At 40.3% G+C, this 22,561-nt stretch overlaps 1 protein-coding gene across 1 annotated transcript in view; it reads left to right on the top strand.

Annotated features, from left to right (window-relative positions):
- The window catches only part of CREB5 (cAMP responsive element binding protein 5), a 444,981-nt gene that overhangs the window by 24,869 nt on the left and 397,551 nt on the right, over positions 1-22,561 (top strand). The window contains exon 3 of the mRNA XM_007945571.2: positions 2,109-2,230. Within this exon, the coding sequence (XP_007943762.1) occupies positions 2,109-2,230 (122 nt within the window). The remainder of the gene's footprint in view (positions 1-2,108; positions 2,231-22,561) is intronic.

Below are 22,561 nucleotides of genomic sequence, written 5' to 3'. Positions count from 1 at the left end.
AACCAGAAGGCTGGCGGTTCAAACCTGCCAGCCACTCCTCGGAAGGAAGGTTGGGCAATCTACTTCCATAGTGATACTGCCTCGGAAACCCAAGGAGGGATCACTGTGAGTCGGGTCCGACTCAACAGCACATAACAACAACAACAACAAACAAATTTATAAAGAGAGTGGAGGAGTGGCAAATTGCTATCAACTTGAGGACTGGAGGTGATGGCTTAGGGACCTATGTGGAAAGTTTTTTTGAGGTTGAGTCTAGATCAAGCCAGACAAGTGCTATAATCAATTAGTAGTGCATGCCATAGACCCAGATAGGAATAATATATGTAGTAGAATAAGAGCTCTAGTAGTGCAGTGGTTAAAGCACTCAGCTGAAACGTTGATGGTTCAAATCCGTCAGCTGCTCCACGAGTGAAGGATAAGTCAGTCTACTTCTGTGTAGGATGGCTATGAGTCAGAATTGACTACATGGCAGTGGGTTTGGTTGGTTTTTTAGTGGAAATAGCATTGAGACCTTGAGCAAAACTCTTAATCACACTGCACTTTAGTTCTGTTCATTTGCAAAATAATCTCTCCATGGCCATGCCATGGTTCTTTCTGACTCTTATATCCTGTTTCTGAGAAAAGAGCAATTTACACAGTATTTTAAATTCTAAGACAATGCTTTATTTATCTTTAAAAGTAAAATATAATTTTTATCTATGTTAACTCAAGCACACCTTTATCAAGAAAGATGATTGTCCTTAATAGTTACAAAGATGTAATTCTACCCTACTCGTCTCATAGAGGAGCTGTGGTAGCATAGTGCCTAAGGCACTTGACTGCTAACCAGAAGGCTGGTGGTTCAAACCCACCAGCCACTCCTCGGAAGGAAGGTTGAGCAATCTACTTCCGTAGTGATACCGCCTTGGAAACCCAAGGAGGGGACACTATGAGTCAGATACAGCTCAACAGCAGTGAGATTTTTTTTTTTGGTCATCTCATAAGATTGTGTAAAATCTATATTCTAGAGAATGTGTGAAGAAATTTTGTACACTAATAAATGCTGCATAAATTTAAGCCACAAATAGTGGTTTCGGATTCTCCAATTTTCTATGTAATTAGTTGTTTAGAAAGTTAAGATAGAAAGAAATTCTATTACTGTTAAAGTGCATTCTCAGAACAGTCTTTTAACCATAGCAAAGGGGAAAATAAAAACAATAATGAAAGTTGAATGTGTTTGATATGGAACCTTTTATCATCCTTGTGTGACTTTCAGGATAAGAGATGGAATTGCTAACTTTTTCTTTTCCAGTAAAAACAGATAATTAGCATGGTAGTTTTTTTCCCTTCTTGTATGATATAAAATCTTACAAAATCTTTTTTTCTTTCAAGCCCCTTAAAATCAAGGTTACATTAGTCCAGCAGATTTTTTTTAAATTGATTTTATATACATCATTTTTAAAAAAATAAAAAAGCCATTTCACATGTTGCAAAATGTTTTCAAAAGATATGGTCCCCAGAAGGTGTATGACGAGACCACCTCAAGTTCAGTGCAGGGGAAGATTTGGAAAACCCTTTCATACTGCAAACTTCCACAAATTGTTCCTTTTTTGGAAGGTACAGTTTGACTGCTAACCAGAAGTCTGGCGGTTGAAACCCACCAGCCACTCCTCGGGAGGAAGATGAGGCAATCTACTTCTATAGTGATACTGCCTCAGAAACCCAAGGAGGGGTCGCTGTGAGTCGGGTCCCACGCGACGGCACATAACAACAACAACAACAACATTCTCATCTTACTTAAAAAGTTACAAGACTGTGGATGGCTATTTGTTGTTGTGCACTGTCAAGCCAATTCTGACTCACAGAGACCCCATAGGACAGGGTAGAACTGCCTCACAGGGTTTCCTCGGCTGTAATCTTTAAGGGACCATGGAACAGCTGGTGGATTCGAACTGCCAACCTTTTGGTTAGCAACCAAGCACTTTACCATTGTGCCATCAGAACTCCTTGGATGAGTAGTCAGCATTTTAATTAAAGGCGAAAAGAGCAGATTAGTGAATTTATTTCATGTTTGCCACTGACTTTTGAGCAAAAGCTCCTATTTGTGATCATTTGTTCTTTGTTTTCAGATCAGACTCCAACTCCAACAAGATTCTTGAAAAATTGTGAGGAAGTGGGCCTCTTCAATGAGCTGGACTGCTCCCTCGAGCACGAGTTCAGAAAAGCCCAGGAGGAGGAGAGCAGCAAGAGGGTAGGTTTGCTTGCACAGACACCTTGAAAGGCACGTCCTCTTGACACCATCTAGAAACCTCCATGCGGAACTAGGTGGCTCTGCACATTGTGTGAACGTGGCCTCAAAACAGTATTTATCCATTTGCGAGTATTTGTCTAATGTTTAGGAGTCCTGGTGGTGCGGTGGTTAAGTGATCAGCTGCTAACAGATCAACGGTTTGAACCCACCAGCCACTCTGTGGGAAAAATTTGAGGCAGTCTGCTTCCATACAGATTAGAGCCTTGGAAACCCTTTAGGCAGTTCTACTCTGTCCTGTGTGGTCACTGTGAGTCAGAATTAACTCAGTGGCAGTGGGGATTTGGTCTACTATTGTTTTAAAATGCTAAGTCTCTGATTGTGATAGTACCGAAGCTAGATATATCATGGAAAAAACAGGTATCTGAAATATGAAATTCAAACCAAAAAAAAGGTACCTGATTATTGAACTTGACTCAGATAAACTTACAGACTTTTCTATGCAAAACCAGTTATTTTATTCTGTTGAACTTTTAGCTGCAAGTCTTACACGGGTGATGAGTGCAGGAGAGAAGTTAGGAGAGAAAAGAACATCAACGTAGTGGTAGGAGAGGGGATTTCATCTGATTTTGGCCCAGGTTGTAACTGTCTGCTTGCCATAATCTTCCTGGTCATTTTCCACTAAGTTCACAATTAGTCTCTGGCCTTGTAGTATCTGTTGTGTTAATATAAGTGAACTCTGAGTGTGGATTTTTTGTTCTTAAAAATGTGGGCGATCCATTTTATGTGATTCTTCAGAATTTTTGTCTTTTTAACTTAATGTTGTGCTGGAGATATAAAATCACTTCACAGGAAGGGCCTGCTAGATAGTAAGGAATTTTGGAGCTCCAGCTGTTAGTCCAGAAAGGAAATTATAAAAGGCTCTGATATTTCTCTGAGTGTTTCAAAGCCTTTGAATCAATGCGAAATTATAATAATCCCCCTTCATCAGCTTTTTTGGGTCACATTCTCCCATCATGATAGTCAAGGGCTTTTACTTAGTATGCACTGCTTTAGGAAAATCATGTACATGGGTAAAGATTAAAGAAGGATATAAAATCCCAATCAACTTATTTATTTATAATTAGCTTGTTATTTCTTCTTTACCCCCTTTTGCTAATGAAATAAACTACTTTTTTTAAATTAAAAAAAATGGACTCTTATGGAGCACTTATTGTTTGCCAAGTACTAACCTGAACACTTTAAAAATACTAACTAACGCAATAAAAATAAAAGACATTCATATTATATTTCATTGCAGTAGGAATAGATTAAAACAACAACAACAGTCATAAAATAGAGGGAAAAGAGGAACCTATAAACTCTAGTCTAGGAAATTTCCTCTAGTTGAATAATACATTTTAGTTTTCTTGGTAGATGGACATGGCACATGCAGGGGAGTATTTAAGATGATTAAGTTCCTTTGTTCCCGAAGAACTGGCTTCTCAGATAAATTGAACTATGAGACAGATGTGTACTGGTTGATACTTGTCTTCATTTCCATTAGAAGGGTTTTAACGGAGGAGTTCCTGGTTGGTCCATGTGGTTAATACGCTTGGCTGCTAACAAAAGGTTGTAGGATCGAGTCCACCTAGAGGCACCTCAGAAAAAAGACCTGGTGATTTCACTCTGAAAATCAGCCATTGAAAACCCTCTGGAACACAGAGCTATTCTGACACACATAGAATTGTCACAACTAAGAATCGACTCAATGGCAACCCGTATACCCTTGAGTTTTCTAAAGAGATTTTGTCCAGAACAGCCATGGGAGAAATGTGGTTTTAGATGTTCTCCACTACACCCATGATCTCCTACATAAATTCTTGCAAATCTGAATTCTAGGAAATGGCTTTCCTCCCTTGAGGACCTGAAATATTTTCTCCTCATAGACACTGAGAATCATGTAACTGGTTCTGTTTCTCTTTTTGGTTTGACTGCTGGGTAACATGAAGACAAAGTTTCTGCTTAACTTTGAGAACTTTTTAAAACAGTACGATGAGCGTATTTTACTTTCCCTCCCTGGACTAGACTTTCAGTTCTAGTTTATATTTTCTCTGGCCCTGATTTTTAATTTAAAAAATATTTTCATGGTATGAATTTTTATGAGTTGCTTTAAATTCCTTGTGGCTTGAGAAATGGCAAAAATAATTAAATTTTAAAAATAAAATAATTAGGCAAGCAAAAGAAAGGGGACTAATGCAGTGGTAGAAATATATTATTTCTTTCTTTTCAATGCTGCTCACAGACACATGGTGATTTTGTGTTGAGTAAGTGTGTGGGGATCCTAAGGCCAGTACCCCCGACCCCCATAGTATTGGGGCTACTCTCATTCCCCAACCTCACTTGCATGCAGTGGAAGCTGGACACAGTTCAGGCTGTTGAGGCTTCCTCTTTCCTCACCTCATTCAAATCGAGTGGGCCAAATTCAGCCTTGGTTGCCCTGGCTGTATGAGAGGGCATCCTATATCGTGACCCATTCAGCAGCAAAGTGGGCTAAGTTGGGTGCCTTCTGCACTAACATTTCTTTGGAAGCCACAGGGTGGAGAATGTGAAGTAGAAGATGATGCTCCCCAATCCATCAGTACGCTTTTACCCACCACTTTGACCATATTTCTCTCTCTCCCAACATCTCTGGCACTAATTCTCCCTACTAATTCCATCTTGTTCTTGCTGCTAAAAAGGTAGAAACACAAACTCCTTAATCAATCAATACATACCTTATTATTCTTGAGTGTTATCTTCCCCTTCTTTTTGCTTCACATTTGGATACATTTTTCTAGCATTTGACTGCTAACCAGAAGTCTGGTGTTTCAAACCCACCAGCCACTCCTTGGAAGGGAGATTGGGCAATCAACTTCCGTAGAGATACTGCCTCGGAAACCCAAGGAGGGGTTGTTATGAGTTGGATCCAACTCGATGGCAGTGGGTTTTTTTAGACCTCCAATTCTCATCTGATTTCTTTTGCTTGTAGTGTTTTCATAAAAGACTTGTATTGGTCCCCTCAGCAAGTTTTAGTAAAGTGGAAGAGGGGTTAATTTATTTGGAGAATTTGGTTAAAAAGTCCTTGCTTGAATTTCCTAAGACATTATTTTTGTTATACAAAAATAGTGGAAAGATTGGTCTGGTCCTCCCCATCCCTTTAAATTTCTAGCTGCAGTTTGGTCTAGAACATTCTGGTAAAGAGCAAATGTTGTTGCTGCTGTTGTTGTTAGATGCCATCAAGTTGGTTCTGACTCATAGGGATGGACACTGTGTACAACAGAACGAAACACTGCCTGCTCGTGTGCCAGCCTCACTATCCTTGATATACCTGAGCCCATCGCTGCAGCCACTGCATCAGTCTGTTTTGTTGAGGGCCCTTTCTTGCTGACCCTCCACAGTACCAAACATGCTATCTTTCTCCAGGGAATAGTTCCTTCTGACAATATGACCAAGGTAGGTGAGATGAAGTCTGGCCATTTTTGCTTTCAAGAAGCATTCCAGCTGCACTTCCTACTAGACAGATTTGTTCGTTCTTGTGGCATTCCCCAGCACTTTCAATGTTCCTCACCAACACCCCAACCCAAAAGCATCAACTCTTCTTTGGTCTTCCTTATTCGTTGTCCAGCTTTCGCATGCATATGAAGCAATTGAAAATATCAGAGCTTGGATTAGGCACACTTTAGTATTCAAAGAGACATCTTTGCTCTTCAGCATATTAAAGAGGTCTTTTGCAGCAGCTTTGCCAGTGCAATATGTTATCTGATTTCTTGACTGCTGCTTCCATTGTGTTGTTTGTAGATCCAAGTAATATGAAATCTTTGACAACTTCAGTCTTCTCTCCATTTATTGTGATGCTGCTTATTGGTCCATTTGTGAGGATTTTCATTTTCTTTCTGTTGAGATGTAATCCATACTGCAGACAGTAGTCTTTAATCTTCATCAGTAAGTGCTTCAAGTCATCTTCACTTTCATTAAGCAAGTTTGTGTCATCTGCATATTGCAGGGTATTAATGAGTTGTCCTCCAATCCTGATGAGGCATTATTCTCTGTGTAGTCCAGCTTCTTGGATTATTTGCTCAGCATAAAGATTGAATAAGTATGATGAAAGGATACAACCTTGATGCATATCCTTCCTGATTTTTAAACCATGTAATATCCCCTTGTTCTGCTTGAATGGTAGCCTCCTAGTCTATGTACAGGTTCCTCATGAGCACAATTAAGTGTTCTGGAATTCCCATTCTTCTCAATGTTATCCATAAGTTGTTATGATCCAAACAATCAAATGCTTTTGCATAGTCAATAAGACACAAGCAAAGATCTTGCTGGTATTCTTTGCTTTCAGCCAAGATCCATCTGACTTCAGTGAGGATATTTTTCATTCCATGTCCTCTTCTGAATCTAGCTTCCATTTCTGGAAATTCCCTGTGTACTGCTGCAACTGTTTTTCAGTTATCTTCAGCAAGATTTTACTTTTGCATGATATTAATGATATTGCTCAATAATTTCCAATATTCTGTTGGGTCACCTTTCTTTGGAATGGGTACAATAATGGATCTCTTCCAATCAGTTGGTCAAGTAGCTGTCTTCCAAATTTCTTGGCATAGAAGAGTAAGGACCTCCAGCATGGCATCTGTTCATTGAAACATCTAAATGTGTATTCTGTCAATTTCTAGAACCTTGTTTTTCACCAATTCCTTCAGTGCAGCTTCAAGTTCAACTTCTTCCTTCAGTATCATTGGATCTTGACCATATGCCATCTCTTGAAATAGATAAGCATCGACTCAATCTTTTTTGCGCAGTGACTATATGTATTCCTTCCATCTTCTTTTGATTCTTCTTGCATCATTCAATATTTTGCCCATAGAATCTTTCAATATTGCAACTTAAGGCTTGAATTTTTCCTTCAGTTCTTTCGATTTGAGAAGTGCTGAACATGTTCTTCCCTTTTGGTTTTCTAACTCCAAGTCTTTGGACATTTCTTTATAATAATTGACTTTGTGTTCTCAAGCTGCTCTTTGAAATTTTCAGTTCAGATCTTTCATCTATATCATGTCTTCCATTTGCTCTAGCTACTCTCCCTTCAGAAGCAAGTTTCAGATTTTCTTCTGACATCCATTTTGGTCTTTCCTTCCTTTCCTGTCTTTTTCATGACCTTTTGCTTTCTTCATAGGTGATGTTCTTGATGTCATCCCACAATTCCTCCGGTTTTCAGTCATTGATGTTCAATGCATCAAATCTATTCTTCACATGGTTTCTAAATTCAGGTGGGATATAATCAAGGCCATATTTTGGCTTTCATGGACTTGTTTTAATTGTCTTCAGTTTCACCTTGAACTTGCATATGAACAATTGATGGTCTGTTCCATAGTCAGCTCCTGGCCTTGTTTTGGCTGAAGATATTGAGCTTCTCCACCACCTCTTTCCACAGATGTAGTAGATCTGATTCCTCTGTACTCCATCTGGTGAGGGCCACATGTATAGCCACCATTTATGTTGTCAAAAAAAGGTATTTGCAATGAATAAGTCGTTGGTCTTGCAAAATTCTATCATGCAATTTCTAGCATCATTTCTATCACCAAGGCCATATTTTCCAACTACCGGTGATTCTTCTTTGTCTCCAGCTTTTCCATTCCTATTACCAGTAATAATCAGTACATCTTGATGGCATGTTTGGTCAATTTCAGACTACAGAAGTTGGTAAAATCTTCAATTTCCTTATCTTTGGCTTTAGTGGTTAGTGTGTAAATTTGAATAGTAGTCGTATTAATTAGTCTTCCTTGTAGATCTATGGATATTATCCTATCACTGACAGCATTGTACTTCAGGATAGATCTTGAAACATTCTTTGTGACAATGGACACCACACCACTCCTCTTCAATTTGTCATTGCCAGCATAGTAGATTGTAAGACTGTCTGATTCAAAATGGCCCAAACCAGTCCATTTCAGCTCACCAATGCCTAGGATATTGATCTTTATGTGTTTGGTTTCATTGCTGACAACATCGGAGGCCTTTTAAGCCATTTTGAAGACTTTGGCTTTTACATTGAGCGAGATGGGGAATCATTAGACAGCTTTCAACAGAGGAATGATGGGATCTGACTTATGTTTTAGAATGATCACTTTGGCTGCTGAGTTGAAAGCAAACTGTTGGCAGAAGAAGGAGACCAGTTAGGAAATCCAGGGTAAAGATGATGGCAGATTGATCTGAGGTGGAGAAGGAGAGGATGGTTAGATTCTGGATGTATTTTGAAGGTAGAATCAACAGACTTTGCTGATGGATTGGATGTGGGGAGTAAAAAGAGTGGAATCAAACATGGACACAGGTTTTTGGCCTGAGCAACTGGAAGGCTGGGTTATCTATGGGAGGAGGAGGTTAGAAGAAATAATTGGAGAATTTGATTTTAGACTTGTTAAATGGAGATATTAGATAGGGAGTTAGATATAAAAGTAGTAATTCAGCAAGAGTAGACCAGTCTGGAGATGTAATTTGGAAGGCATTGGCATATCCATCCACCACCACCTGTTGACATCAAATCAATTGTGATTCATGGCAACCCCATGTGTGTCAGAGTAGAATTGGTCTTTTAATAATATTTTATTGTGTTTTCAATGAAGGTTTATACAACAGTTTCTACACACATTGTTCAGTGACATTGGTTACATTCTTCATAATGCATGAACATTCTCATTCTTCTTGTTCTGGTGTTTCATTTTCACTAATCTAATCCTGTCCCCTTACATTCTCATCTTTGTTTTAAAGTAATTGTTGATGGTTTGATCTCATATAGGTGACTTTTTAAAAGGAGCACAGGACTTATGGGTGATTCCTTATTATTATTATTTTTTTTAACCAGTTTGTTATTTAGCCACAAGATGACTTCAGGAATTCATTTCAGAATTGTCTTGACCAGTCCAGTAGGTCTAGTTTTTTGTTGCTTTTTTTAAAAGTTACTGTTCCACATTTTTCTCCCATTATATCAGGGTCCATCTATTGTGGCCCTGATTAGAGCAGTTGGATAGCCAGGCAACATCTAGTTCTTCAGGTCTCAGGGTAGTTAAGGCCATGACTCATGTAGACTAATTGTCCTATAGGAGCTCTGGTAGCATAGTGCCTAAGGCACTTGACTGCTAACCAGAAGGCTGGTGGTTCAAACCTACCAGCCACTCCTTGGAACGAAGATGAGGCAATCTACTTCCGTTAGTGATACTGCCTTGAAAACCCAAGGAGGTGTCACTATGAGTTGGGTCCAACTCGATGGCAAATAACAACAACAACAACAACATTTGTCCTGTAGACTAGTTTTTCCTGTGAGTCTTTGATTTTGTCCTTTGGTTTTAGTCCAGACAAGTAGATAGCAGTAATTGTATCTTAGATGGCTGCTTGAAAGCTTTTACGACCCCAGGCACTACTCACCAAACTAGGATGCAGAACATAACTTTATGAACTATATTATGCCAATTGACCAAGATGTCCCATAAGACTATGATCCTAATCCTTCAAATCTGGAAGTCCAATCCCATTAGGGATTAAGTTATGTCTAAGAAGTATCTGTAATTGTACTCCCTATGTGCTTTACTACATATATGAATATGTGTGCAAATAGTCACATAGATGCATGTATATATGCATACACCTGAGTATACACACCAATATACATACCTATACACATATATAAGGAGCTCTGGTGGCGTAGTGCCTAAGGCATTTGACTGCTAACCAGAAGGTTGGCAGTTCAAACCCACCAGCCACTCTGCTGAAGGAAGACCGGGCAATCGACTTCTGTAAAGATTTATCACCTTGGAAACCCAAAGGGGGTTGATATGAATTGGAATCAACTCCATGACAGTTTGGTTCGGTTTTGGTTTATACACATATATGCCTACATATAGGAACTCTGGTGGCATAGTGCCTAAGGCATTTGACTGCTAACCAGAAGGCTGGGAGTTCAAACCCACCAGCCACTCCTTGGAAGGAACGTTGGGCAATCTACTTCTGTAGTGATACTGCCTCAGAAACCCAAGGAGGGGTCGCTATGAGTTGGGTCCGACTTGACTGCATATAACAGCAACAACAAGAAGGAGATCTGGTAGCACAGTGCCTAAGGTATCTGACTGTTAACCAGAAGGTTGGTGATTCAAACCCACCAGCCACTCCATGGAAGCAAGACTGAGAAATCTACTTCCATAAAGATTTACCACCTTGGAAGCCCAGCAGGGGTGGCTATGAGTTGGAATCAACTTGGCAGCAGTGGGGTTTTTTGTTTGTCTTTTTGTTTGTTTATGCCTACATATATACATATATACCCACACATATATTTTTTGGTTATTTTTGCTATTGTTTCAAAATTATATATTCCTGCTTGAACAATTTCTCTTAGAAAAATCAACACAAGGCTGGTCCCCATGAAGCAGAGGTTAAAGATGTCCCAAATGTCCAAACTACCATGCCATTCCATCATTTCAGACATTAACTCTTCCTCCTCCTTTCAGTAATCTCCCCCATCTTGGGGTTCTGTATTTTGCTGTAATGCCTCACAGAACTCACAGACACCCAAGGGATCGTCTCATGTAGTGGTGGTGGAGGCTGGCAGTCTGCCAAGTCCCAGGTCTGTGAGTAGGTCTGGAGGATCCTCCCAATTCTTGGAGTTTGACAAACCTCAATCAGCAGATTAGATGACATCTGCTGTCCCAAATCCAGGAGTGAGATGATGAACTGAAACACAGAACTGGAGCAAGACGAGAGTGAACCTTCCTGGGAGATTCATAGCTATACCCTCAAGAAAGCTAAGGGTGGTGATTTGAGTTATACTCTTTAGCAAGGCAAGACTCAAGAAATATCCCATTTGTGTTACTCCAACAGAAATAACCCAAGTGGATGGCTTTAACAATCAGTAGCTACTCATTTGCTCAAGGCAAATCCCACCACAGAGCCGATTTCCAGTTATTATAGGGAACAACTACTACCAGCTGCCCAGCCAAGATGACACCTGACCTTAACTACCACACCACCCCAAACAGGCATGTTGTTGTTGTTGTTATGTGCCCTTGAGTCAAAACTGACTCATAGTGACCCCTCCTTGGGTTTCTGAGGTGGCATCCCTACGGAATTGATTGCTCCATCTTCCTTTCGAGGAGTGGCTGGTGGGTTTGAACCACCAGCCTTCTGGTTAGCAATCAAGTGCCTTAGGCATTATACAACCAGAGGTCCCAAACAGGCATGGATAATAGGATTTACAATACATCACATAATGGAGGACAATGGCTGGAAGGGCCACATCAAGCAATTCACTGCAATGCGATAGCAATTACCAGTGAGTTATTTTATCTTGTGTACTTTTTAGTAGCATTGTTTACCTTTGTCAAGCTGTGTACACTTCACCCTCAGCCATAGGGTTTTTAATTGCTAATTTTTTGTAATGTAAGTCACCAGGCCTTCCTTCCAAGGCACCTTTTGGTGGACTTGAACTTCCGATCTTTCTGTTAGGAGCTGAGAACATTAACCATTTGCATCACCCAGTTACTCCCATGGGCATATAGTTGCTATTTAAGTTTGTGAGACTGGATGGAGTCATCTGGGCCAGGAGTGAATTTAGATGAAATACTAGCATGGTGCTTGGAAAAATCCTCCAGAATCCTCCAAGACAGAGAATTCAACTTTCTTCAAGAGATAATATAGAATAGAGAAGACTATGACTCATAAAGGAGGGAGCTCTGGTGTCATAGTGCCTAAAGCATTTGACTGCTAACCAGAAGGCTGGTGGTTCAAACCCACCAGCCACTCCTTGGAAGGAAGATTGGGTAATCTACTTCCATAGAGAAAATGTCTTGGAAACCCAAGGAGAGGTCGCTATGAGTAGAATCGACTTGATGGCAGTGAATTTGTTTTGGTTTTGGTTATGACCCATCAAGAACCAAGTCAAGTATGAGAGCCCCAGCCTTAGTAGTAATGCTGAATGGACTCTAGTTCTGACAACTGGTGTGCTGATTTTGTGTTCCACGTTAGAAGAAGAAAAAAAAAAAGTTAAAAAAAAAAAGAAGAAGAAGAAAGAAAGAAAAAGAAGGATGAATTAATTGACCTTTTGCATTTGATTGCTTTTCTTTTAAGTGGTTGAATAATGCACATCTAGGAAGTAGGAGAGAGATTCATCATTTGATAGCAGTTGTGTGCACTTGTGTACGTGTCTGTGTGTGTATGTGTGTGTGAAGGAAGGAAGGAGAACTAAAGGGACTAGAAAGGAACTCCTTTGTCTTGCTGAGAGAAATATAACATTACAGCCTAACGTGGTTAAGGACCTTGAAGATGAAAAGTGCAATGTGTAAGTGCTAAGTGTTGTGATTCTCCCATAGGACCTAAATCAGACTCATTATTATGCTGATGCAGCAATAGCAAATTAGGACATTTCCATGCTCTAGAATTCCTACTCAACTGATGAAAAGTGCAGTCTGTCCCCAGAGAGTGTTGACTGTTTAACACATGGGAACAAAGGACAAGCTACAATCTTAAGATCTTGTATTCTAGTTCAACAGGCGTCATGGGACAGGGCATGGCCAGGTCAGTCTCAGCTCAGAAAAATAGGCTGTTCAGTCTGATTAAATTCTGTACCTGGAAGTCATGTTACCTGATACCACCAGTTACTTGGGGCAGAGGGTGCAGAGAAGGAGGTACTTTGCCCTCTCATTTAGTCTTGCTTCTACCAGACTGTAGTCAGCATGCCTACTCTCTGGGGAAGGTATGAGTAGCAATGGATGGAAAGTAAAAGATACCGAGGTGATTGCAACAGTTCCATGTTTCTGCTTACATTAATATGTTGCGTCTATGATATTTGCATGAAATAATCCTTCCCTGACCCCAAAAGTCTGGAGAAAAAGAACATTGTGAAACCTAAATCTGGTTTTATCCAGGTTTTGAAAATGTCACCATGTTTGCTTAATCCTATTAGGTGAATACTTCCTTGAGAGATTTTCTTTCAAGATTGAAAAAGCTGGCTTGTTTTAATTTTTTAAGTTAGATTACTGACCTTGCTGAGACTGTTTTTGATCTTCTCATTTTTTTATCAGCATGACTGAAAGGAAACACCAATTGACAGTGTTATTAGAGATGACAACCTATTTCTTCCCCTACTCCAATGACTGGGAAACCCAAGTCTTATATTTGAAGGATCTTGCTGTCCTCCCATTTCAGCACACAAATGTAAATCACTTTCAACTTTCTCCTTTTTGCTTAAAATTATGTACTCAAGTTCTCAGGTGGAATGTGATAATGGAAGATGAACAGGCTTGATCTTTGCATCCCACTCAGGGAAATGGCTAACCCGGAGGATAAACCAGAAGAAATTGCATGTGTTTTGGGTCACTGGGATTTATGAGCACAATCTTAATGGGGATTATTAAGAATTGGTGTCTATCTCCATATATATGAATGAATCATGATGTGATCTTAGGTTCTGCTTTAACTTTAAGATGGAGTTGTTGTTGTTGTTGTTGTTGTTTGTTAGCAATAAAAAAAACTCTTAGAAACTTTTCCCCCTCTTTGGTGAAAAGTGAGCACATTCACATGGCAATGAAATGCGTAGACTACTGCCTTGCAAAGAGTGAGTACTTTAATACCCAGTATGTTTGATGTGGATGAGGGAAGGACGGGTACCATTTATTTGACTATTTGACTACCATTTCCCTTGAATTGTTTGGCTACATATTAGCTAATTTGGACCTTAATGGATGAGTTCTTATAACCTAATTTCCATGCTAAAGAAAAAATATCCTACTTTTTGAGCCTGAAGATTTAACTTTTAATGTTAAATATTTTGGCAGTTTGGCAACCAGTGTTATAAACCAAATAAGGGGGAGAGAGCAGTAACTGTAGACGAATGTCTCTGAGCCTGTGAGTGGCAGATTTCATTGTTCTCCGAATTCAGTATTAAGCATTCAAGTTTTTGTCACAGGTTTCATTTACCTTTTATTTATTTATTTATATTTACCATCACATGACATTTATTCTGATGACATTGAAGTCTCTGCCTGGTATCTTTTTGAGAATCAATCACAAGAGTTTCAGAAGCAAAAGTCTGAATTAGAAACTCTGTGCATTCATTTCATTTCATGATCCTGATGAGTGTTCTCACATAAGGTACTAATGTTTCCACTCGATACTATAAAGTAGAACAGACTGGGGTAGGACTGGACTCAGTGTAATATGAAACATGAAGACTGCTAGAGGAAGCTGGGCGTTGCTTCTGGGAACCTCTATTAATGTTGGAAATATTGCAGAATGAAATATTTTCTTGTACCAGTATTTCCTGTTCATTTGTAACTGGGTATCATAGTGATCAAAGTACTTATAGTCATGAAGCATATTCAGGCCCACATATAAAATTCTGAACAGAAGTTCTTAAGATAATTTTGATTTTGGCACCTTTAATTAACAGGGAACAGTTATAGGTGGTTGTACTACTAATATCTTCCCTGTTTTAAATATAGAGAAATAAACTATCAAGAGAGATTTTAAAAAGAATTTATAGGCCCTCCTCAAAGACAACCAATGGACATTTTTGGCTTTTCTCCTACCTTTAATTAGTGCATCTCTGTCTTCTTGTCTTTTGGGTACATTCACTCTCACGTTGTTTCTATTTATACTTTTGCTTTAGAAAACTCATCCATTCTAATGGCTTAGTGATCAACTCCACTCAGATGATTCCTTTGTCTAAATATCTAGCCTTAACTAGCCTGAAATTAATTCCTCCCTTTCCCTCCCCATCCTGATAACCTACAAAGTGAGTTCCCTTTCCCAAGCAAACCCATCTTTGTCTTTTTACAGTAATGGGCTCATATAGTACTTGTCTTTCTGTGATTGACTTATTTCACTCAGCATAATGTCCTCCAGGTTCATCCACATTGTGAGATGATTCATGTATCTCTCATTGTTCTTTAATGTAACGTAGTATTCTATTGTGTGCATGTACCATAATTTAATTATCCACTCATCCATTGATGGGCATTTAGGTTGTTTCCATCCCTTTGGTATAATGAATTGCGCTGTGATGAACAGAGGTGTACATATGTCCGTGCGTTATCTCTTGCCTCTTTAGGATATATTTCTAGTAATGGAATTGCTGGGCCCACATGCTGACATGGGTAAGGGGAGGGATGTACGGAAAGAGTCTGGGACCACCATGATAACAGTAGGAAATGGGAGGACACCGAATTGTGCACATAAGAGATAGACGACAGATGCTAATACCAACCAATGTGTCCACAATACTGCATTACCGTTAACACCAAACACCAGGCTACAGATAAACACATAAACACCTGAGAGGATCAGATGGGGGTCAGTGAACAGGAGTATATTCTAGACCAAGGATAGATTCAGCTGAGGCTAATCTTGCATAGACACCAGTGATACAAAATACCTGCAATCCTTACAGAAACAATAGAAGATAGACACAGAGTAATCCCTCACAGACACCTAGACACTATGGGAGAGAGATCCAATAGATCTACCATCTCAGAACCTTACTACTGGGGGACACCAGACTCAATTGGCACAACAAAATGCATAAAAGCCTTGTTCTGCATCCTACATTGGTGAGTAGCAACTGGGGTCTTAAAAGCTTTCAAGTGGCCATCTAAGATGCAGCTAATGGTCTCCTATCATTGGAAGTAAAGAACAGTGCAAAAAAACAAGGACTTTTGGAAGTAATCAGCCCTAGGACATGATGGCCCTCAAGACCAGAAGAACTAGATGGTACCAGTGCCAACCACTCAGGAAAGGATCAAATCTGGAGATCCTGGATAGAGTGGGAGGAAAAACATGGAATAAAATCCAAAAATTCAAAAATGACCAGAATTACTGATCAGATGGAATCTGATGAGACCGCCAATATTATGGGCCTGGAAGACATTCTTTGCCTGGAATAAAACTCACCCCCAGGGGCTGGCTCTCAGCCCAAGAGTTAACAAGATGTACATGCAGACCACTCAACCCAGGATGATGCACCCACATACTCTATGTTAATACATCCCTTAGAGTAATAGACCACGGGGCACCAGAGGGGCAACATTCACACTGAAGAATGTAGGACAAATAGGAGTGCATAACTATGAGGGGCACAGGAGGAGGGTTACTGGGCAGGGAGGGGAGGAGACTAGGTAAGGATTGGGCATGGTAAATGGGGAGTGAAACTAAATGTACACATAACGTTGAATGTAAAACACACTCTTAAAATAAAAAATAAAATAAAAATCTATCCCTCATGTCAGACCTAAATAACAGTCTCTAGCTTCCAGCTGTGGGCAGTGGTGGTTCAGTGGTAGAATTCTCACCTCCCATGTGGGAGACCTGGATTGGCCTGTGCAACCTCATGTGCAGCTGCCACCTGTCTATCAGTGGGGGCTTGTGGTCACTATGATGCTAAACAGTTTCAGTGGAGCTTCCAGACTAAGATGGGCTAAGAAGAAAGACCTAGTGATCTACTTCAGAAAATCAGCCAATGAAAATCTCATGGATCACAACTGATTATGCGGATGGCACAGAACTGGGCAGCCTTTTGTTCCTGTGTATGAATAGTGGTGGAACTACCAGGAGGAACGGGAGGTGTGGACCATTCCAATTAACACTATCACAGGAGGTGACACTAAAATGACTGTAACATTTTTGTGCTGTGTTTCAGCAGAATTTATTATTTTTTTCATAAAAATAACCCTGTAGTTATAACAAAAAAACATTCTTCATAAGCCCTGCTTACATATACCTGTAAGGCCAAAACTCTATGCTAATTCATTTTTGAACCTTCTAGTAAGCGTAGTGATACTGCCTCGGAAACCCAAGGAGGGGTAGCTATAAGTTGGGTCCGACTTGATGTCACATAACAACAACAACAGTGAGTGCTGGTCAGGGAAGTCATTATTATCCAATTACAAAGATGCTTTGAATTACGTGATTTTATCCACATGTGCTACAAGCATGACTGTTATTGTCATTGCTGCCAGTGTTTTTATAGTCACAGAGTTTGTCAGCTTTTCTGGTGTTTTAGCTACAGTATTGTGGTAATTAGTATTTGTGAACCTGTATCAATAACTTTTTTGAAAATGAAGTAGTAAACGAAAAGAAGGAGAAAAATAAAAAGCACTTCTGCTCAGTCATTAATAATGTTGTAATTAATAATATAATTCAATGTAGAAAGATTTTACAAAACAATTTTGTGTTAGTATTCATATAATCTAAGAAATATTGTATTTAAGTAATTTAAATCTATATTTGTCACATATTCTATGATCTGAATTGCTAATAAACATTACTAAGTCATTTGTATGGTTTGACATGGGAGGATGTCCAAGGGGTGGGGAGGTGACATCATGAATTATCACACCAACCCTAGTGACGCCACTGTGTATGGGGTCACCAAGAGTCAGAGGCCCACTCAGCAGATAACATCAACAGTAACAATTTCCTCCAGCTATTACTTACATTCTCATTTGAATATACCACTGCCCCATCTCACTCAACTTGCCCACACCTATACCCACTCCCATGCCTAACTCTTCTGGTTCAATCACAGGCATATTTCACCACGGGAGTCAGCTTTGCCTTTCCAACCTCCTTTGCCTCATTTGCTGGTTTCATTCAAACTTCTTAGGAAAGAGTCCTCACATCCTTCCTTTATTTTCTATATCTATCACCTCAAATCTAGAACATTATCACTTCCTACTGGATTAGGAGCTCTGGTAGTATAGTGCCTAAGGCACTTGACTACTAACCAGAAGGCTGGCGGTTCAAACCCATCAGCCACTCCTCAGAAGGAAGGTTGGGCAATTTACTTCTGTAATGGTACTGCCTTGGAAACCCAACGAGGGGTCACTATGAGTCAGGTCCAACTCCACAGCAAATAACATCAATAACAACACTGGATTACTGCTGTGAATGCTATGAAAATCCTCTGACCTTTAACAAAGCTTTAAATAAATGCCTAACATTAAGTACTGATGTAAAATCAAATGTATTTTTCCCCCGATGGAAACTTACTAAAATGTTTAAAAGTAATAAAACAACAACAACAAAAAAATGTTCTTGAAGCCATATGCTTCTCTCTGGTGCTTAAGCTAAAGTTCCTCCAAATATTATCATTGCTTAAAGAGAGAGGGGTTGGTGTGGGATGTCATCAGTATAGCAGAGTGAGTATGTTGGAAGCTGTTAAATATAGAATTGTGCCTTGTCTTATTATGGCAACACATGGTCAATCAGGTCCTGATTCTATGACATTTTATGCATGGAATACATTAAAAGGATAATGAGGGGGAGAAAACCACTAAAATAAAACAACAAGGAAAAGAAACAAAACAAAATAACCAAAAGCACAGTGGAGCGCTGAATTTCCCAGGCATCATAGTGAACTCAGAATCGGCCAGTGTGGAACGCTTGGTTAGCCAGCCTTCCCATCAGGCTGCTTACTGTAGATGAAAATTAGTCCAATTGAATTATTTGACTGGGATGGTCCTCACTAAAACAATTATGAGGCTCAGCTTTAGAGGCTGACAAAAGGGCAGCCTTTCCCAGCAGGGGACTTTCTCATCAGGGCTATTTTTCTGTTCTAGGTTGGGTTGGGGAGCTCTGGTGGCGTAGTGCCTAAGGCATTTGACTGCTAACCAGAAGGCTGGCGGTTCAAACCCACCAGTCACTCCTTGGAGGGAAGGTTGGGCAATCTACTTCCGCAATGATACTGCCTCGGAAACCCAAGGAGGGGTTGCTATGAGTTGGATCTGATGGGTTCTCAGCTTGTTTCAATCACTTGTTACCTGTCCCCAGGCAAGTCAGGCAGGGATTTCAAGGTTTAAACCCAAAGGGAATTATAGCAGTGAATGGATGCTTTCCTCCGAAGGAATCTATTTCCAGCTGTGAGTTGTGAGGAATTCAGGTCTTCCAATGAGCCAGATAGACATTGAGTGGGATGTGTACCTGGTTGCAGGAGGCCTTTGCGTCTGCAGCGGAAAACCATTCTGTCCTCCACAAGGCCCTGCATTAATGCTCCAGAAGGCAAGCAGGAAAACAGACCTGTTTTCTGGACCAGATTAAAGCAAAATGACTAAAAGATGAAGCTTCTGTTCTAGGGGAGAAATAATTCCAGAAAACAGCACTAACATTCGGAAATTGGACCAAATGTTAGATTCCGTGAGCATCTGTAGAGTAAGAGTCATTTACCTGGGCCCCTCACAGATATGTGAGAAAAAAAAAAAAAAAAAAAAATTGACATTGGTAAAGAAAAAAAAGGAAAATCATATAATAGTTGCAAAAAAACCATTTCTACGTCCATCATCTCCTAAATCCAGGTGAATGTTAAGTATGGTTAGGAGCAGGTATGGGAATGATTTAGTCTGGGAATCCTGCTGTAGCATTTGTGTGTTGTTATTTCCATACTGATAAGTCTGAGGGGCCACGAATTGGGATTCTAAGCATTTCTCCTGTCCATATTTCCAGCATGCTGACTGTCAAGTCGAACCTGGGGTGTAATAACTAATTTCACAATCAGGGCTGTACAGGGACATTTTTCTGTACATCTCACACCTCACTGAGTACCACCAAAATCCAAAGATCTTGGAAAATTTATGAAATGGTGGATTTTAGCCCCTGAATAAACTCTCTGAGTATCTCAAATAGTAACTGAAAGGTTGGAGGTTTGAACCCAACCAGAGGCACCGCAGAAGGAAAGGCTTAGTGATCTGCTTCTATAAAGATTATAACCAAGAAAACCTGTGGAGCAGTTCTACTCTGTAGCACATGGGACCTCCATGAATTGGAATTGACTTGATGGCACGAGACAACAACAACAACAACATCCCCTGAATTATTTCTATCCACATTCCTACACTTGGATCTAGCTGTTCTGGTGAATGATGGGAGCTCATGTGTTCATTGAATTGAGATGAAGCCAGGTGGGTCCCCTTCGGTAGTCACGTACAATATCACCTTCTTGTTCCTTCTATGTAGATGGTAATATTTTATGCAGGCTTCTTGAGAACATTGGTGGCCTTCACTTATTTCTTCCCTTCTGACAGACCTCCCATCTGTCAGTTTGCTTCACTGCAGTGGCTTGCATGTTGCTATGATGCTGAAAGCTATACCACCAGGATTTCAAATACCAGCAGGATCATCCGTGGTGGACAGGCTTTGTCAGAGTTTCCAAACTGAGACAGATGAAGACAAAAGTCCTGGTGATTTATTTCTGAAAGTCAGCCACTGAGAACCAAGCCACAACAATGGACTCAAACATTCCAATGATCATGAAGACAGAACAGGTCCAGGCAACATTCTGTGGGTCACTATGAGTTGGTCACCATGAATCGGAACTGACTTGACGAGAACTAACAACAGCATGGTTTAACTGTTAGAACTTGTGGCTCTATTCTGCATGATAAGTACAGCTCTCTTATTTGGCTTTAGACAGAATGGACGGGTGAAGTGAATTCTGAAAGAATTTCACTCTAAACACACATTTTTAAAATAAAACTCACAAGGAATTGGCCAAGTTAAGCCATTGTACATATACATGACATTTTGGCATCTGACTTGAAAGTAAATGTGAGATATTTTACTTGATGGTTTTGGAGGTATATAGGAGGGATTGAACTGCAAACTTGCCCTTAGTTGTCTAAGGAACCATGAGGGCTTCCCCAGTCCCCTTGTGAAGTGAGGCAGCCCTGTAGTTTGGATTTAATGTGCCGTCCCTGAGATCTGAGTTACATACGGAGTATACCATCTGTTATGTTAAAACTTTGAAAGTTGATCACAGCGCTGACCAAGTCCTGCCTGAGTTGGTGCTGGGCGTGGCCTTTTTCTGTGGCTTTAGTTTGGGTGGGGGCTTATTTGGGCTCTGCAAGCAGTCATCTCCCAAAAGAAGAAGTGTTTTGTGTGATGGTTGGGTTGATTGACTACAGATGATGCAGTGCTGGGCATTTTGAATCACAACCTGTTCTCAAAGAAGTCATCCTCTTCCCGGCTCCTCCCAAAATGATTTGTTATGCACTGAGCTGAGGAAGTTTCCTGGAGGATTTATGAACATAAAATTACTGCTGGATTTGTTGGCACAGCTAGCCCAGTGATTTCTGTCCTTTGCTCCCTAACTAGGGCCACAGGGCTTTTGGGTAAAGAAGCTGGAATCTGCAGTGCTCTAGAATGTCCAGTGATGGGAGCCCCACCCTCTGGCTCCACTTGGTAGGTCCCCATGTGGCCTAAAAGGAATAAGATGTTCCAAAATTCTGGCAGCCCCTTTTGTGGTATGATATGCCAAAGAGCTCTTCCCTATGTTCCAGGCCCACCTGAAAACGGCCTCCCAACCCTTCCTGTGCTGTTTGTAATAGCCCAGATGTGGATTGTGGAGAAGTAATGTGGAATGTTGTCTGAATTCAGGGTGAGGGCAAGAAACCCCAACTCTTATATTTCACTCTCACACATGACTTCATTTTCCCACTGGTAAAGCAGACCTTTCAACCTCGAGGTTACAAACACCTATAGTTCAAATATATGAAGACCTAGAGAATAAGAAAGAAAGCTAATTCCTAGGTAGAGGGTGTTAGAGTCACATATCACTACAGCATCCCACCTCAAAGGTTCTTTCTGAAGGGGTCCTGGGAACAGGAATCCAAGCAATATATTCACAGAGACAATAACCCAATTGTTACATTACTGCTTGAAAGAGCATCTCCTTGCTGCAGTGTTTTCTTTACTCTTTTCACAATAATGCACACATACATGTGTATAAATTTTAGGCAAAGTGGTTAATCCAGGCTTTCTGAACAATTACTTGCCAGTTACTAGAAAGTTCTGCCAAATGATCCATTCATTACCTAGAATTGCCTGCAATGTCCAATTTACCACCAGCTTTAACATTTGATATCAAAGTATAGCTCTTGGCTTCCCTTTGTTGGTGAAGATGGCATGACTGATTTGCCCATCAGCTGGACATGACTTTAGGGTTAGTTTACCATTAGCAGTGATGGATTGGCCCATGGGTTGTGCAAATGGTTGACATGCTTGGCTGGTGGTAACCTAAAGGTTGGCTGTAGGAGTCCATCCAGCAATGACTCTGAAGAAAGTCAGAGATATACTTTGAAAAATCAACCACTGGAAACCCTATAGAGTACAGTTGTATTCTGACACACATGGGGTCACCATGAGTCAGAATTGACTTGATGGCAACTGCTTTCTTTATTTCAGTGATAGATTTGCACAGATTCAAACACACATGCCCTCACATGAACCCCCTTGTGACCATAGGCACATATTGCAAGACAGCTGGCCAGGGCCAGAGGTGCAATCTGT

Source organism: Orycteropus afer, unplaced genomic scaffold (genome assembly GCF_000298275.1).
Source record: "Orycteropus afer afer isolate SDZICR_OR568_19922 unplaced genomic scaffold, OryAfe1.0 scaffold00008, whole genome shotgun sequence".
NCBI lineage: Eukaryota > Metazoa > Chordata > Mammalia > Tubulidentata > Orycteropodidae > Orycteropus > Orycteropus afer.
This window is presented reverse-complemented; position numbering and strand designations above follow the sequence as displayed.